This window comes from Symsagittifera roscoffensis, chromosome 8 (genome assembly GCF_963678635.1).
Source record: "Symsagittifera roscoffensis chromosome 8, txSymRosc1.1, whole genome shotgun sequence".
In the NCBI taxonomy this organism is placed as follows: domain Eukaryota; kingdom Metazoa; phylum Xenacoelomorpha; order Acoela; family Convolutidae; genus Symsagittifera; species Symsagittifera roscoffensis.
The window spans coordinates 33,117,784-33,136,488 of record NC_087069.1 but is presented as its reverse complement, the minus strand read 5'-3'; the positions used below and the strand labels follow the sequence as shown (position 1 = coordinate 33,136,488).

The 18,705-nt window shown below is 33.5% G+C and overlaps 1 protein-coding gene across 1 annotated transcript; it reads right to left on the bottom strand.

The window, feature by feature from the left end:
- Nucleotides 1–13,642: 13,642 nt before the first annotated feature.
- Nucleotides 13,643–17,013, bottom strand: LOC134853559 (neurocalcin-delta B-like). The gene is made up of 2 exons (XM_063869559.1): nucleotides 16,813–17,013; nucleotides 13,643–13,846 (listed from the first exon to the last, which is right to left on the bottom strand). Exons 1-2 carry the CDS (start codon nucleotides 17,011–17,013, stop codon nucleotides 13,643–13,645), a joined length of 405 nt encoding a protein of 134 aa, XP_063725629.1.
- Between the last annotated feature and the right edge of the window lie 1,692 nt (nucleotides 17,014–18,705).

The following is an 18,705-nucleotide window of genomic DNA, read 5'->3' as shown; positions in this document are numbered from 1 at the left end:
GTTTAATTTTTTTAGAAACAACTACAGAAAATTCCAGCATCATTACAGCCTTTACTTCATGAAAAAACGTTCGCTCCATAAAAAATCTGAGAACTGATATAAACAGTTGAAAGAAAACTTAAATTTACTTAGGAAAAAAAGAAAAAAAAACGAATTAAAAAAGTCAATCAAACTTCATTTAACTTCAAAACTATTATGACAACTGTATACTTATCAACATACTGAGATACAAAATATGTAATTTTTTTCGGAAATTCATTTCGCGATTTGATAACAGAACACATGTCAATCGCACATTTTTCCAAAATATATTCTTTGGGAAAGAATTATGATTAAGTCCTAACTATCAACGCCGGCATTTTGCATGACAGACAATAAACACTGAAACAACCTGTTGTTTTGCTTTGTCACTCAAAAAAAATAGTTAAGATGAAGTTAAGTCTATACTTTTTAGTGCATTGTCGGGCTAATCAAAAATACAATTATCCGCTCTTAAGAACCCGCTGCTGGATTAAAATATCTTACATCAAATATATGTGAAATTATTTTCATGCAATGCAAAACCAGTTTTCAAAAAGGGTAACCACGCGACAGCGGAAAACTATTGACAAATATTCTTCACTACAACTCTCTCAAACGTTAAGGAATGGTTACTGGAATAATAGATGGATGGTTCGTAGCGTGGATGAAGACAACCCTACTTCTGAAAATCAGTTTGAGTTTATTCATCGCTTCTCTACAACTGATGCGCTATTGAATTCAATAACAAAAAAACTAATCTGGACAAAGGCGTGTGTACATTTGGAAACATGTGCAATATGGAACGTGTGTACAACATGGAAAAGACTGCATTTCCTCATCTTTCAAAACCATTAAACCTACTCTGAAGCTTTTGAGCACATAAAACACAAAAATGACTGTGGACTGTTGCTTTTTATAAATCATCAAAAGTAGGCAAGGAATAAACCAAATCACGGTAATAATTGCGATCCTATTCAACAATTTGGTCTATGAAATAGAGAAACAAATAGACAAAAAATGCAAAATGATAAAATACGCTAATCAGCTGATACTTAATTCTACTGCTCACGTTTGAGCATCAATTTTGCGAGAAATACTCAAAAAATCAATCTAAAATTTTTTATAAAAACTTTCAAATGACACAAACTCACCTTCAACAACAAAACAACGTTTTTGCTTTTCACTTTTTTATTTTAAAAGTTTCTACGAAAAATGGCAAAAATAATAAGAACTTTCGCTCAACTAAAGAGCTTGCTACCAATTGTTCACTATTAGTTGGCTTTCGAGAAAATGCGCTCAATGCATTAGACAGACATACTTGTTGGGCTGTTAAAAAGTTTTTTTTAAGGAAAAGTATAGGAACAAAAATAGGATAACGCGCAGCGTGCGTTCAATCAGCGTGAAAAAATTCGTTACATGCACGCTTGCAAGTGAACTGTAGAGGTACTTTGAAAACATGTTTCAAAGTGAGAAACTAACTTTATTTGTATAATAAAAAGTAAACACATAAATGTTTTGTTCGCTAGAGCATTTTCGCAACGGTTTGTTTACACACTTAGGAAATCCTGGCAGCCACTAGGATAAGGAATGAAATCCCTCTCGCTTGAAAAAAAAACAGTTGCGAAACTTCTACTTCAGAATTAAGTGAAATTTAAAAAACACTTTTCGATTGAATTTCTATTTTTTTCACGGTTAAATAAAAAGTTCATTTCTATTTAACCGTGAAAACAAAGGGAAAGAATAATATTTCCAGTATATTGCTTTCAAATGGTTTATTGTTTGTTTACAACTTCTTATGCTTTTCTCAAAAAAAAAACAACTATAAAACATTACGTAGAGCAGTATGGTAACTCTAGGGAGCTGCCAGTTTTCGGTTAACCAGAAAAAGTTGTTAGATCAAGACTAGATCTATTTATATAATTATTTCACCATAATGGTAACAATCTTGAGATAACCTAACCTATAAAAAAGTTAAGTTTGAGTCTACCGTTATCAGCTCACTATGTTGGGTCTGACAAAAAAATGTCTGCTGTAAACTAAACAAAAAAAAATGTGTTCTGTTTTACTGATCATTGTAACAATTCAGTGTTTTTTGTCATTTAAAATGCAGATAGACCGGGGATCTACAACCTAACTTGTTGCTCGCGAAATACTATTTCCTGTCTTAAGGCCTAGGAAACCTCTTCCCTAATTTAATAAAAGTGTTCGAGCAGCGGAAGGCTATAAACTATTTAGATAAATTGGAGTCCAGCAGAATGTACGAGGTCATACTCAAACATACAAATTCTACTTCAATAGCGGATTTAGGAGGGGCGTGGAGGGAAGTTACCCCCTTCTCTCAATTATATGACAGCTTGAATCGAAAAACAGTCATTTTTTTGCAGTTTTGAAAGATTATTGTAGTAAAAAAAGTTTGACGTTATAAAAATAAATGAGCAAAGAACGTATCGGCGATTACAATGCCTAGCATTTCCTTTCATAAATTTCCGCTTTTTCAAAAAGTTATACAAGGAAACCCAAAATTCCCGATAGAAGCAAATCTGTTTCACATGCTAAAGGCTCTAGAAAAACAAAATTCACTAAATCGGAGTAATCATCATATGCATTTTCAGATGCCGTTCAGCTTTCATTTTTTTAATGATGATATTTTTTAAAAACGCGTCTTTATAATTTGTAAAGCAACAATCGACACCTTTGCTCCATGACCATTTTTTCGTTTTTTTTCTGTGCTCTCAATTTCCCATTGTTAAATCTTAATGAATCGACACTGACCCACATCGACTTTGCAAACAAAGTAAAATACAATTATAACTCCTACGAGCCAGACACAAATCTGAAACAAAAATCGAGAATGAAGAATCAATTTATTTTGAACATTAAAAATATAAGACGGAAAACTTTTAAAATCTGACGTTTCTTGAAACTAGCAGAAGTAAACAATCACTGAAAAAACGGAAGAGTGGTTTCAACCAAAACTTTCCTCAAATTTTTCGGTGTTTGAACCTAATTATTAGTTTTACAGACAAGACAGGTCAAATAAGAATTACAGAGGCGGCTGTTTGTTTTTCTGCATACCTGAGAAATTCAGATACGAGCAGTTTTTTTCCGGCTTTAGAATACGACTGAAGATTTTGACTTTCGAAAACAGTTGTTATTTTTAAGAACGTTCTATTACAAAAATTGCTGCAAAAAAAATTTCTCACACAAACTTGGATTCAATTTATAAAAACAATGACTTTTGACAGCGTTACGTCGAAATCAGAAATACAGGTTTAAGTCAAGGAGAGATAGGGTTCGAGATTTCAAATTTTTAGCAGTTAAAGATTAGGTTACGAATTTGATCATAGGATCCAGCGTAGTTTCTCAACCCCGGTAACCTCCTAGAAACCCAGATAAATGCTGATGATCAACACATCGTCTCAAGAAAAAGAAACGTATTTGGAAAATATGATAAAAAAAATACGACGCAAAGAGAAAATTAAAAACCGATTGGGATGATAATGGTATCTGAAGTAAGTTCGAAAAACAAGTGATATGTGCTATAACATGTTTTTGCCCGACAAAATCAATGTTTTTGAGTGTCTTAGCTGACTACCAAAACCAGAAAGGATTCGAAAAACAATCTTTTTTTTGCAGTTTTGAAAGATTATTGTAGTAAAAAAAAGTTTGACATTAAAAAATTAAATGAGCAAAAAAATATATTGGCGATTACATTGGCTAGCATTTCCTTTCATAACTTTCCTTTTTCGAAAAATATACTAAGTAAACGGAAAATTCCCGATAGAAGCGAATCCATTTCATATGCTAAAGGCTCTAGAAAAGCTAAAATCACTAAACTGGGGTAACCATCATATGCATTTTCAGATTCCGTTTAGTTTTTTTTTTTATTTTGATGATAATTTTCAAAAACGCGTCTTTTTAATTTGTAAAGCAGCATCTGACACCCTTGCTCCATGACAATTTCTTCTTTATTTTTCCGTGCTCTCAGTTTCCCATTGTTGTATCCTAATGAAACGATACTGACCCACATCGACTTTGCAAACAACCTAAAACACAAAAGAATTGTTCTACGCCCTAATTTTTTTCGAGATATCAGCAAAAACTCTGAAATTCTATTTATGAAAACAGAAAGCTTATGATATGCGGAAGCATTCATACCAGCCGTGGAACCAATTATAACCCCTACGAGCCAGACACAAATCTGAAACAAAAATCGAGAAAGAAGAATCAATTTAATTTGAACATTTAAAATATAAGACGGAAAACTTTCAAAATCTGACGTTTCTTGAAACTAGCAGAAGTAAACAATCACTGAAAAACGGAAGAGTGGTTTCAACCAAAACTTTCCTCAAATTTTTCAATGTTTGAGCCTAATTATTAGTTTTTCAGACAAGACAGGTCAAATAAGAATTACAGAGGCGGCTGTTTGTTTTTCGGCATACCTGAAAAATTCAGATACGAGCAGTTTTTTTCCGGCTTTAGAAAACGACTGAATGTTTGTGCTCGGAGTTTGACTTTCGAAAACAGTTGTTATTTTTAAGAATGTTTTATTACAAAAATTGCTGCAAAAACAATTTCTCACACAAACTTGGATTCAATTTATAAAAACAATGATTTTTGACAGCGTTACGTCGAAATCAGAAATTCGGTTTAAGTCAAGGAGAGATAGGGTTCGAGATTTCAAATTTTTAGCAGTTAAAGATTAGGTTACGAATTTGATCATAGGATCCAGCGTAGTTTCTCAACCCCGGTAACCTCCTAGACACCCAGGTAAATGCTGATGATCAATCCATCATCCCGTGAAAAATAAACGTCTTTGAAAAATATGATAAGAAAAATACGACGCAAACAGAAAATTAAAAAACGATTGGGATGATAATGGTATCTGAATCAAGTTCGAATAACAAGTGATATGTGCTATGAAACGTTCTTGCCCTACAAAATCGTGGTTTTTGAGGTGTCTTAGCTGACTACCAAAACCAGTAAGGATTCGAAAAACAATCATATTTTTGCAGTTTTGAAAGATTATTGTAGCAGAAAAAAGTTTGACGTTATAAAATTAAATGAGCAAAAAATATATTGGCGATTACAATGGCTAGCGTTTCCTTTCATAAGTTTCCGCTTTTTCAAAAAATTATACTAAAGAAATCCAAAATTTCCGATAGAAGCAAGTCTGTTTCATATGCTACAGGCTCTAGAAAAACAAAATTCACTAAATCGGAGTAATCATCATATGCATTTTCAGATGCCGTTCAGCTTTTATTTTTTTTTGATGATATTTTTCAAAAACGCGTCTTTATAATTTGTAAAGCAGCAATCGACACCCTTGCTGCATGACAATTTTTTCGTTTCTTTTCCGTGCTCTCAATTCCCCATTGAAGAATCCTGATGAAACGACACTGACCCACATCGAATTTGAAAACAACCTAAAATACAAAAGAATTTTTCTACGCCCTAATTTTTTCGAGATATCAGCAAAAACTCTGAAGAAAATTTGTTTATGAAAACAGAAAGCTAATGATATGCGGAGGCAGTCATACCAGCCGTGAACCAATTATAACTCTTACGAACAATCAGAAAACTGAAACAAAAATAAAAAATGAAGAATCAATTATTTTTGAACATTCAAAGTATAGGTCGGAAAATTTAGAAAAAACTGAAGTTTCTTGAAACTAGCAGAAAACAATCCTTGAGATACAAAATATGTGACATGGTCACTGTTGATTTTTTCGGAACTTCCTTTCGCGATTTGATAACAGACCACATGTCAATCGCACATTATTTCCAAAATTTATACTTTGGGAAAGAATTATGATTAAGTCCTAACTATCAACGCCGGCATTTTGCATGACAGACAGTAAACACTGAAACAACTTGTTTTTTTGCTTTGTCACTCAAAAAAAAATAGTTAAGATGAAGTTAATTCTATACTTTCTAGTGCATTGTCGGGCTAATCAAAAATACAATTATCCGCTCTTAAGAACGCTGCTGGATTAAAATATCTTATATCAAATATATGTGAAATTTTTTTCATGTTTTCATGCAATGCAAAACCAGTTTTCAAAAAGGGTAACCACGCGACAGCCGAAAACTATTGACCAATATCCTTCACTCCAACTCTCTCAAACGTTAAGGAACGGTTACTGGAATAACAGATGGATGGTTCATAGCGTGGATGAAAATAACCCTATTTCTGAAAATCAGTTTGAGTTTATTCATCGCTTCTCTACAACTGATGCGCTATTGAATTCAATAACAAAAAAACTAATCTGGACAAAGGCGTGTGTACATTTGGAAACATGTGCAATATGGAACGTGTGTACAACATGGAAAAGACTGCATTTCCTCATCTTTCAAAACCATAAAACCTACTCTGAAGCTTTTAACACATAAAACACAAAAAATGAATGTGGACTGTTGTTGGAATAAATAATCAAAAGAAGGCAAGGAATACACCAAATCACGGTATTAATTCCGATCCTATTCAACAATTTGGTCTATGAAATAGAGAAACAAATAGACAAAAATTGCAAAATGATAAAATACGCTAATCAGCTGATACGTTTGAGCATCAACTTCGCGAGAAATACTCAAGAAATCAATCTAAAATTTTTATTAAAAATTTTCAAATGACACAAACTCACCTTCAACAACAAAACAACGTTTTTTGTTTTCACTTTCTTATTTTAAAAGTTTCTACAAAAAATGGCAAAAAAAATAAGAACTTTCGCTCAACTAAAGAGCTTGCTACCAATTTTTCACTATTAGTTGGCTTTCGAGAAAATGCGCTCAATGCATTAAACAGACATACTTGTTGGGCTGTTTAAAAGTTTTTTTAAGGAAAAGTATAGGCTTCAAGTATTCAGAAAACAGATAACAAGAAATTTCATTTATGTCCTCGAGAAAGATATTATACTTCAGTCAAGTTGCTTGCACAAAACTGAACAAAAATAGATAAGGCGCAGCGTGCCGTTCAATCGCCGTGAAAAAATTCGTTACATGCACGCTTGCAAGTGAACTGTAGAGGTACTTTGAAAACATGCTTTAAAGTGAGAAAACTAACTTTATTTGTATGTATAATAAGTAAACACATAAATGTTTTGTTCACTAGAGCATTTTCGCAACTGTTTGTTTACGCACTTAGGAAATCCTGGCAGCCCCTAGGATAAGGAATGAAATACCTCTCGCTTGAAAAAAAAACAGTTGCGAAACTTCTACTTCAGACTTAAGTGAAATTTAAAAAATACTTTTTGATTGAACTTCTATTTGTTTTCACGGTTAAATAGAAAGTTCATTTATATTTAACCGTAAAAACAAAGGGAAAGAAAAATTTTTCCAGTATATTGCTTTCAAATGGTTTATTGTTTGTTTACAATTTCTTATGCTTTTCTCAAAAAAAAACAACTATAAAACATTACGTAGAGCAGTATGGTAACTCTAGGGAGCTGCCAATTTTCCGTTAACCAGAAAAAGTTGTAAGATCAAGACTAGATCTTTTTATTTATTTATTTCACCATAATTGTAACAATCTTGAGATAACCTAACCTATAAAAAAGTTAAATTTGAATCTACCATTATCAGCTCACTATGTTGGATCTGACAAAAAAAATGTCTGCTGTACACTAGATAAAATGTGTTCTGCTTTACTGATCCTTGTAACACTTCAGTGTTTTTTTATCATTTAAAATGCAGATAGACCGGGAATCTACAACCTAACTTGTTGCTCGCGAAATACTATTTCCTGTCTTTAGGCCTAGGAAACCTCTTCCCTATTTTAATAAAAGTGTTCGAGCAGCGGAAGGCTATAAACTATTTTGATACATTGGAGTCCAGTAGAATGTACGAGGTCTTACTCAAACATACAAAACTTATCACCTTCTCTCACTTATTTGACAGCTTGATTCGAAAAACAGTCATTTTTTCGCAGTTTTGAAAGATTATTGTAGTAAAAAAAAATTTTGACGTTACAAAATTAAATGAGCAATGAACGTATTGGCGATTACAATGCCTAGCATTTCTTTTCATAAGTTTCCGCTTTTTCAAAAAATTATACCAAGAAAATCCAATATTTCCGATAGAAGCAAATCTGTTGCATATGCTAAAGGCTCTAGAAAAACAAAACTCACTAAATCGGAGTAATCATCATATGCATTTTCAGATGCCGTTCAGCTTTTATTTTTTTTAATGATGATATTTTTCAAAAACGCGTCTTTATAATTTGTAAAGCAGCAATCAACACCCTTGCTCCATGACCATTTTTTCATTTTTTTTCTGTGCTCTCAATTTCCCATTGTTAAATCTTAATGAATCGACACTGACCCACATCGACTTTGCAAACAAAATAAAATACAAAAGCATTTTTCGACTCCCTAGTTTTTTTGAGATTTAAGTTGAAACTCTATAGAAATTTTGTTTACGAGAACAAAAATTTGATGATATGCGGAAGCAGTCATACCAGCCGTGAACCAATTATAACTTTTACGAACAATCAGAAAACTGAAACAAAAATCAAAAATGAAGAATCAATTATTTTTGAACATTCAAAGTATAGGTCGGAAAATTTAGAAAAAACTGAAGTTTCTTGACACTAGCAGAAAACAATCCTTGGAAAAGCGGAAGAGCGGATTCAACCAAAATTTTCCTCAAACTTTCCGGTGATTGAACCTAGTTATTAGTTTTTCAGACAAGACAGGTCAAATAATAAATCCAGAGGAGGCTGTTTGTTTTTCTGCATGCCTAAGAAATTCAGTTAAACGACAGTATAACTGAAAGCCCGTAAAAAAACATTTTGTAAAGAATGTACCCTGTAGCTAGAAACTGCTGGACAGATTTTTCGCTCAAAAATTTGTTTGGTGTTTAATTGTGACGTTGATTCCACAATCAGTGAAAACAAAACTATTATCTTAATATTTGACTGAAATGTAAATATATCTATCAACAAGGCCTCAAATTGCTTAGAATCTGCCAGAAATTCGTACGGACAAAAATCGCTAACAAACTGGTTCCGAATAACATAAGAACCACTTACAATTCAGTAACCTGTAAAGGTAAAATGATTAGCGATTTAGACATCGAGTTTTTGCACTATTGGGTTCCTTCGTGGAAAACTAACTAAAAAAGCTATGAACAAACGAATACATTAAATAACAGATACAGTAAAAATCAGCTCTAAGCGCGTCCAAAAAATTAAGCTCGAATCTAATTTTAGCTTTGGAAGATCCCAGTGAAAAACATAAACAATTCGATTAATTTTTTTTCATCGAAAAGCAATTATCCGCCTTTGCAAATTTTGTTGATAGGGAAATCGTTTAATTTTTTTAAAAAAACAACTACAGAAATTTCCAGCATCATTAAATCCTTTACTTCATGAAAGAACCTTCGCTCCATAAAAAATCGGAGAACTGATATAAAAAGTTGAAAGAAAACTTAATTTTACTTAGAAAAAAAGAAAAGTTACAATGAATAAAAAAAAGTCGATCAAACTCCATTTCACTTCAAAACTATTATGATAACTGTAAACTTATCAACATACTGAGATACAAATTATGTGACATGGTCACTGTTGATTTTTTCGGAAATCCATTTCGCGATTTGATAACAGACCACATGTCAATCGCACATTTTTCCAAAATTTATACTTTGGGAAAGAATTATGATTGACTCCTAACTATCAACGCCGGCATTTTGCATGACAGACAATAAACACTGAAACAACTTGTCTTTTTGCTTTGTCACCCAAAAAAAAGATTAAAATGAAGTTAAGTCTATACTTTCTAGTGCATTGTCGGGCTAATCAAAAAAACAATTATCCGCTCTTAAGAACGCTGCTGGATTAAAATATCGTATATCAAATATATGTGAAACTATTTTCATGCTATGCAAAACCAGTTTTCAAAAACGGTAACCACGCGACAGCCGAAAACTATTGACCAATATCCTTCACTCCAACTCTCTCAAACGTTAAGGAACGGTTACTGGAATAACAGATGGATGGTTCGTAGCGTGGATGAAAATAACCCTATTTCTGAAAACCAGTTTGGTTTTATTCATCGCTTCTCTACAACTGATGCGCTATTGAATTCAATAACAAAAAAACTAATCTGGACAAAGGCGTGTGTACATTTGGAAACATGTGCAATATGGAACGTGTGTACAACATGGAAAAGACTGCATTTCCTCATCTTTCAAAACCATAAAACCTACTCTGAAGCTTTTAACACATAAAACACAAAAAATGAATGTGGACTGTTGTTGTTATAAATAATCAAAAGAAGGCAAGGAATACACCAAATCACGGTATTAATTCCGATCCTATTCAACAATTTGGTCTATGAAATAGAGAAACAAATAGACAAAAATTGCAAAATGATAAAATACGCTAATCAGCTGATACGTTTGAGCATAAACTTTGCGAGAAATACTCAATAAATCAATCTAAAATTTTTATTAAAAATTTTCAAATGACACAAACTCACCTTCAACAACAAAACAACGTTTTTTGTTTTCACTTTCTTATTTTAAAAGTTTCTACAAAAAATGGCAAAAAAAATAAGAACTTTCGCTCAACTAAAGAGCTTGCTACCAATTTTTCACTATTAGTTGGCTCAAGAGAAAATGCGCTCAATGCATTAAACAGACATACTTGTTGGGCTGTTTAAAAGTTTTTTTAAGGAAAAGTATAGGCTTCAAGTATTCAGAAAACAGATAATAAGAAATTTCGTATATGTCCCCGAGAAAGATACTATACTTCAGTCAAGTTGCTTGCACAAAACTGAACAAAACTAGATAACGCGCAGCGTGCGTTCAATCGGCGTGAAAAAATTCGTAACATGCGCGCTTGCAAGTGAACTGTAGAGGTACTTTGAAAACATGTTTTAAAGTGACATGTTTTAAAGTTCCATCACATTCGAAGCTTCTAAACCCCGAAAATCAGAGAATGATTGTAAATTACTAAATATTCCATGCATTCTACGCCCCCTCTATCAATCGTCATTCCATTATAAAGGCAATCATTATCTCAATATTGCAAGCATGAAAAAATCAAAGTTACTTGATTTGTTAGGAGAGTTAAATTTTCGCTTTCGCCTTAATAAAAAATCGGCTTAAAGTTTACTGTTCAAAATGTGCAAATTTGAGCAAACAGAACGTGAATGAGCAAATAATCAAACAACTCTTTTATATGGACATTCTAACCGACGCATCTGCTAGTACGCCATGCACTAATGAAAGTGTCTTCTGCAAATGGTGTGCTTCTTTTCTTTCAATTTCGTGGTATTGCTTAATTAAAATTAAATTTGACGGGATATTGAATCACAAACATTAGTTAAATTATCATTTCAATCAAGAGAAATAACTAAGAGGGTAAAAAGACATTATGCATCTTTAGAATTAATGTAATTAAATTAAATTCATAATTTACTTTGAAGCGTGTCATTACGATGGCCAAGTTCAAAATTATCCTTTAAAAATTCATATTATTTATTGGATTCAATGAACTTGACCAACAAACAGATGTTTTGAGAAAAAAGCATTTGGATTCAAAGCCTTAGCAAACACTGTAACTCAATTGGCCGGCATATGGTTCAAATTCATGGCCAATTGAGTTGAGTTGAATTTTACTTAAATCTGTGGAACCAAAAAGCATTATACCAGAATAGTCATTTAAACAATTTTTTCCGGCCAGCTAAAAAAAATCAGTACAAATCTGGCACTCATTAAGGAACACATCTACTAGTACAAAACATTTTAAGCTTAGAGAAAATTCAACAGAGAAATATTTGAAAATTTAGGCGTAGCGATTAGCTTGCGCGCCTATTAGCATGCGTTTATGGCTTTAACTGGGTGCATTAAGACGAAAATAAATTAGCCTAAAATTCCAATCATTCTCTGAATAAATTAGCCTTTTATTTTGCCAAATCTAACGTATTGTTCATGTCTTTTCTATTACTCTCAGACACCATCTCAAAAACAAACTATCGATTGACAACAGAAGAAAGTTATCCAGTTGCTACATCTGCGGGCTAAGCCTTCTTTAGACTCGCTCATGCAATAGAATGCTGGAAAAACTTGGGAGAAAATGGAGACTTCAGGGATGCTGGAAGAGTATAAACGACCATCACGACTCTGTCAGAAAACGAGAATGGTGTTTGCGAGGACAGAAAACCGCAGAAAGCAATTTATTCTATCACAGTCGAAGCTTCTAAACCCAGAAAATCAGAGAATGATTGTAAATTACTAATTATTCCATGCATTCTACGCCCCCTCTATCCATCGTCATTCCATTATAGAGGCAATCAGTATCTCAATATTGCAAACATGAATAATTCAAAGTTAATTGCTTTGTTAGAAGAGTTAAATTTTCGCTTTCGCCTTAATAAAAATTCGGCCAAAAGCTTACTGTTCAAAATGTGCAAATTTGAGCAAACAGAACGTGAATGAGCGAATATTCAAACAACTCTTTTAAATGGGCATTCTAATCGACGCATCTGCTAGTAGGCCGCTTCACGTTGGATACGCCATGCACTAATGAAAGTGTCTTCTGCAAATGGTGTGTTTCTTTTCTTTAAATTTCGTGGTATTGCTTATTTAAAATTAAATTTGACGGGATATTAAATCACAAGTATTAGTTAAATGATCATTTCAATCAAGAGAAATAACTTAGAGGGTAAAAAGGCACTATGCATCTTTACAATTAATGTAATTAAATTAAATTCATAATTTACTTTGTAGCTTGTCATTACGATGGCCAAGTTCAAAATTATCCTTTAAAAATTGATATTATATTTTGGATTCAAAGAACTTGGCCAACAAACAGATGTTTTGAGAAACAAAAATTGGATTCAAAGCCTTAGCACACACTGTAACTCAATTGGCCGGCATATGGTTCAAATTCATGGCCAATTGGATTGAGTTGAATTTTAAAAGAAGTTAAGAAAATAGGTAATGTTAGGTAGACAAACTACACAACAATCAACTTATAATTATACTGCACACATAAAGTTGGTTATCTTTATAATCATCTCAGCACACGAACCAATATCATCATATTGAAATTACCATCATTTACCTCCACTCAAAATTAATCATTAAAAATCTTGTAAGCATGTAAGCAAACACTTATTAGAACTTATTTGATGTTTAACTACATGCACATATATGAGCTTTATTACTAATTAACTTTCAAAAAATTTGGTATTGTTTGCTTCAAACCAGGTTTCTCCAATTTAGAAAATTATAAAATCAATACCGAGTTTTGACCTCAACAAAATACAGAAAAATAGAAATTCGATCTGTTATTGTTACGCAAAAGGGATTTGTCACGCATTCGGTTATTGCACTCGGGCTAATCGTTATGATTTCAACAACAACAGCAACAACAACTGCAATTCTTGTCAGCAAATGAAATGATCCATCTCACTAATGATAGTGCACGTCTAAGTAGTACTAAACCAGAATCTCGTAGCAACTTGTTACGCTTATGCAGAAGAAGGGTCTCTGATTTGAGCGGACAAAGTATAGCAGAAATTGAGGTTGAGTGGGGGAGTAGGAGGGGGGCAGATGTGTTCGGCAGCAGGATAGAGTTTTTTTATTTAGAGGGAGGAGGGTTGACAGTCTAAGTTTTCTAGGATGTCCCCACCCCACTTGGGTCGCACTGCAGCAGCCGCACAATAGAGGGGTCGCTTCTGGCTCCTTCTATGAATTCTGCCAGGGACAGTTTCCCATCCACGTTTTTGTCCATCTGTTTGAATATCTTGTTGGTCCTCTGCAGCGGAGTTTGTTCATCTTCGGGCATTTTGATGACGGAGCCCACCATCTTGTAAATGGCCTTCAAACACATTTTCATCAGGCAAAAATACAAAACAAGAAAGCAAAAAAAACACATTGCAGATATAAAGAGAAGCGGGATTCGAACCTTTGGCAACCCAAATGATCCCCGTTTGCGCCTTTTTACGTTATCAATTTTGATTTTCCACTCGTAAAACACTTTCTAAAAGCATATTTGTTGCCTATATTCTCTAAATGTTGAGTTCCCAAACCTTAATTTTGTGAACATGAATTTTCAAATCAAAACCCTTCAAAAAATGTTCTAATGAAATTTTAGGGCAATTTGTAGGGCAGAAGAACTTTTTGGCAAAAGTACTAAACAGAGCTCGAAAAATATTTTTTGCCGATTCAAAACGGCTGACGAAAAGTATTCTTTTTTGGGAATCCGCATCCCTCTCCAGAAAACTTCGCCTTAATAAAAAATCGGCTTAAAGTTTACTGTTCAAAATGTGCAAATTTGAGCAAACAGAACGTGAATGAGCGAATAATCAAACAACTCTTTTAAATGGACATTCTAACCGACGCATCTGCTAGTACGCCATGCACTAATGAAAGTGTCTTCTGCAAATGGTGTGCTTCTTTTCTTTCAATTTCGTGGTATTGCTTAATTAAAATTAAATTTGACGGGATATTGAATCACAAACATTAGTTAAATTATCATTTCAATCAAGAGAAATAACTTAGAGGGTAAAAAGACACTATGCATCTTTAGAATTAATGTAATTAAATTAAATTCATAATTTACTTTGAAGCGTGTCATTACGATGGCCAAGTTCAAAATTATCCTTTAAAAATTCATATTATTTTTTGGATTCAAAGAACTTGACCAACAAACAGATGTTTTGAGAAAAAAGCATTTGGATTCAAAGCCTTAGCACACACTGTAACTCAATTGGCCGGCATATGGTTCAAATTCATGGCCAATTGAGTTGAGTTGAATTTTACTTAAATCTGTGGAACCAAAAAGCATTATACCAGAATAGTCATTTAAACAATTTTTTCCGGCCAGCTAAAAAAAATCAGTACAAATCTGGCACTCATTAAGGAACACATCTACTAGTACAAAACATTTTAAGCTTAGAGAAAATTCAACAGAGAAATATTTGAAAATTTAGGCGTAGCGATTAGCTTGCGCGCCTATTAGCATGCGTTTATGGCTTTAACTGGGTGCATTAAGACGAAAATAAATTAGCCTAAATTTTCAATCATTCTCTGAATAAATTAGCCTTTTATTTTGCCAAATCTAACGTATTGTTCATGTCTTTTCTATTACTCTCTGACACCATCTCAAAAAAAAACTATCGATTCACAACAGAAGAAAGTTATCCAGTTGCTACATCTGCGGGCTAAGCCTTCTTTAGACTCTCTCATGCAATAGAATGCTGGAAAAACTTGGGAGAAAATGGAGACTTCAGGGATGCTGGAAGAGTATAAACGACCATCACGACTCTGTCAGAAAACGAGAATGGTGTTTGCGAGGACAGAAAACCGCAGAAAGCAATTTATTCTATCACAGTCGAAGCTTCTAAACCCAGAAAATCAGAGAATGATTGTAAATTACTAATTATTCCATGCATTCTACGCCCCCTCTATCCATCGTCATTCCATTATAGAGGCAATCAGTATCTCAATATTGCAAACATGAATAATTCAAAGTTAATTGCTTTGTTAGAAGAGAAGAGTTAAATTTTCGCTTTCGCCTTAATAAAAATTCGGCCAAAAGCTTACTGTTCAAAATGTGCAAATTTGAGCAAACAGAACGTGAATGAGCGAATATTCAAACAACTCTTTTAAATGGGCATTCTAATCGACGCATCTGCTAGTAGGCCGCTTCACGTTGGATACGCCATGCACTAATGAAAGTGTCTTCTGCAAATGGTGTGCTTCTTTTCTTTAAATTTCGTGGTATTGCTTATTTAAAATTAAATTTGACGGGATATTAAATCACAAGCATTAGTTAAATGATCATTTCAATCAAGAGAAATAACTTAGAGGGTAAAAAGGCACTATGCATCTTTACAATTAATGTAATTAAATTAAATTCATAATTTACTTTGTAGCTTGTCATTACGATGGCCAAGTTCAAAATTATCCTTTAAAAATTGATATTATATTTTGGATTCAAAGAACTTGGCCAACAAACAGATGTTTTGAGAAACAACAATTGGATTCAAAGCCTTAGCACACACTGTAACTCAATTGGCCGGCATATGGTTCAAATTCATGGCCAATTGGATTGAGTTGAATTTTAAAAGAAGTTAAGAAAATAGGTAATGTTAGGTAGACAAACTACACAACAATCAACTTATAATTATACTGCACACATAAAGTTGGTTATCTTTATAATCATCTCAGCACACGAACCAATATCATCATATTGAAATTACCATCATTTACCTCCACTCAAAATTAATCATTAAAAATCTTGTAAGCATAAAAGCAAACACTTATTAGAACTTATTTGATGTTTAACTACATGCACATATATGAGCTTTATTACTAATTAACTTTCAAAAAATTTGGTATTGTTTGCTTCAAACCAGGTTTCTCCAATTTAGAAAATTATAAAATCAATACCGAGTTTTGACCTCAACAAAATACAGAAAAATAGAAATTCGATTTGTTATTGTTACGCAAAAGGGATTTGTCACGCATTCGGTTATTGCACTCGGGCTAATCGTTATGATTTCAACAACAACAGCAACAGCTACTGCAATTCATGTCAGCAAATGAAATGATCCATCTCACTAATGATAGTGCACGTCTAAGTAGTACTAAACCAGAATCTCGTAGCAACTTGTTACGCTTATGCAGAAGAAGGGTCTCTGATTTGAGCGGACAAAGTATAGCAGAAATTGAGGTTGAGTGGGGGAGTAGGAGGGGGGCAGATGTGTTCGGCAGCAGGATAGAGTTTTTTTATTTAGAGGGAGGAGGGTTGACAGTCTAAGTTTTCTAGGATGTCCCCACCCCACTCGGGTCGCACTGCAGCAGCCGCACAATAGAGGGGTCGCTTCTGGTTCCTTCTATGAATTCTGCCAGGGACAGTTTCCCATCCACGTTTTTGTCCATCTGTTTGAATATCTTGTTGGTCCTCTGCAGCGGAGTTTGTTCATCTTCGGGCATTTTGATCACGGAGCCCACCATCTTGTAAATGGCCTTCAAACACATTTTCATCAGGCAAAAATACAAAACAAGAAAGCAAAAAAAACACATTGCAGATATAAAGAGAAGCGGGATTCGAACCTTTGGCAACCCAAATGATCCCCGTTTGCGCCTTTTTACGTTATCAATTTTGATTTTCCACTCGTAAAACACTTTCTAAAAGCATATTTGTTGCCTATATTCTCTAAATGTTGAGTTCCCAAACCTTAATTTTGTGAACATGAATTTTCAAATCAAAACCCTTCAAAAAATGTTGTAATGAAATTTTAGGGCAATTTGTAGGGCAGAAGAACTTTTTGGCAAAAGTACTAAACAGAGCTCGAAAAATATTTTTTGCCGATTCAAAACGGCTGACGAAAAGTATTCTTTTTTGGGAATCCGCATCCCTCTCCAGAAAACTTCGCCTTAATAAAAAATCGGCTTAAAGTTTACTGTTCAAAATGTGCAAATTTGAGCAAACAGAACGTGAATGAGCGAATAATCAAACAACTCTTTTAAATGGACATTCTAACAGACGCATCTGCTAGTACGCCATGCACTAATGAAAGTGTCTTCTGCAAATGGTGTGCTTCTTTTCTTTCAATTTCGTGGTATTGCTTAATTAAAATTAAATTTGACGGGATATTGAATCACAAACATTAGTTAAATTATCATTTCAATCAAGAGAAATAACTTAGAGGGTAAAAAGACACTATACATCTTTAGAATTAATGTAATTAAATTAAATTCATAATTTACACTGAAGCGTGTCATTACGATGGCCAAGTTCAAAATTATCCTTTAAAAATTCATATTATTTTTTGGATTCAAAGAACTTGACCAACAAACAGATGTTTTGAGAAAAAAACATTTGGATTCAAAGCCTTAGCACACACTGTAACTCAATTGGCCGGCATATGGTTCAAATTCAAGGCCAATTGGGTTGAGTTGAATTTTACTTAAATCTGTGGAACCAAAAAGCCTTATACCAGAATAGTCATTTAAATAATTTTTTCCGGCCAGCTAAAAAAAATCAGTACAAATCTGGCACTCATTAAGGAACACATCTACTAGTACAAAACATTTTAAGCTTAGAGAAAATTCAAGAGAAATATTTGAAAATTTAGGCGTAGCGATTAGCTTGCGCGCCTTTTAGCATGCGTTTATGGCTTTAACTGGGTGCATTAAGACGAAAATAAATTAGCCTAAATTTTCAATCATTCTCTGAATAAATTAGCCTTTTATTTTGCCAAATCTAACGTATTGTTCATGTCTTTTCTATTACTCTCTGACACCATCTCAAAAACAAACTATCGATTGACAACAGAAGAAAGTTATCCAGTTGCTACATCTGCGGGCTAAGCCTTCTTTAGACTCGCTCATGCAATAGAATGCTGGAAAAACTTGGGAGAAAATGGAGACTTCAGGGATGCTGGAAGAGTATAAACGACCATCACGACTCTGTCAGAAAACGAGAATGGTGTTTGCGAGGACAGAAAACCGCAGAAAGCAATTTATTCTATCACAGTCGAAGCTTCTAAACCCAGAAAATCAGAGAATGATTGTAAATTACTAACTATTCCATGCATTCTACGCCACCTCTATCCATCGTCATTCCATTATAGAGGCAATCAGTATCTCAATATTGCAAGCATGAATAATTCAAAGTTAATTGCTTTGTTAGAAGAGTTAAATTTTGGCTTTCGCCTTAATAAAAAT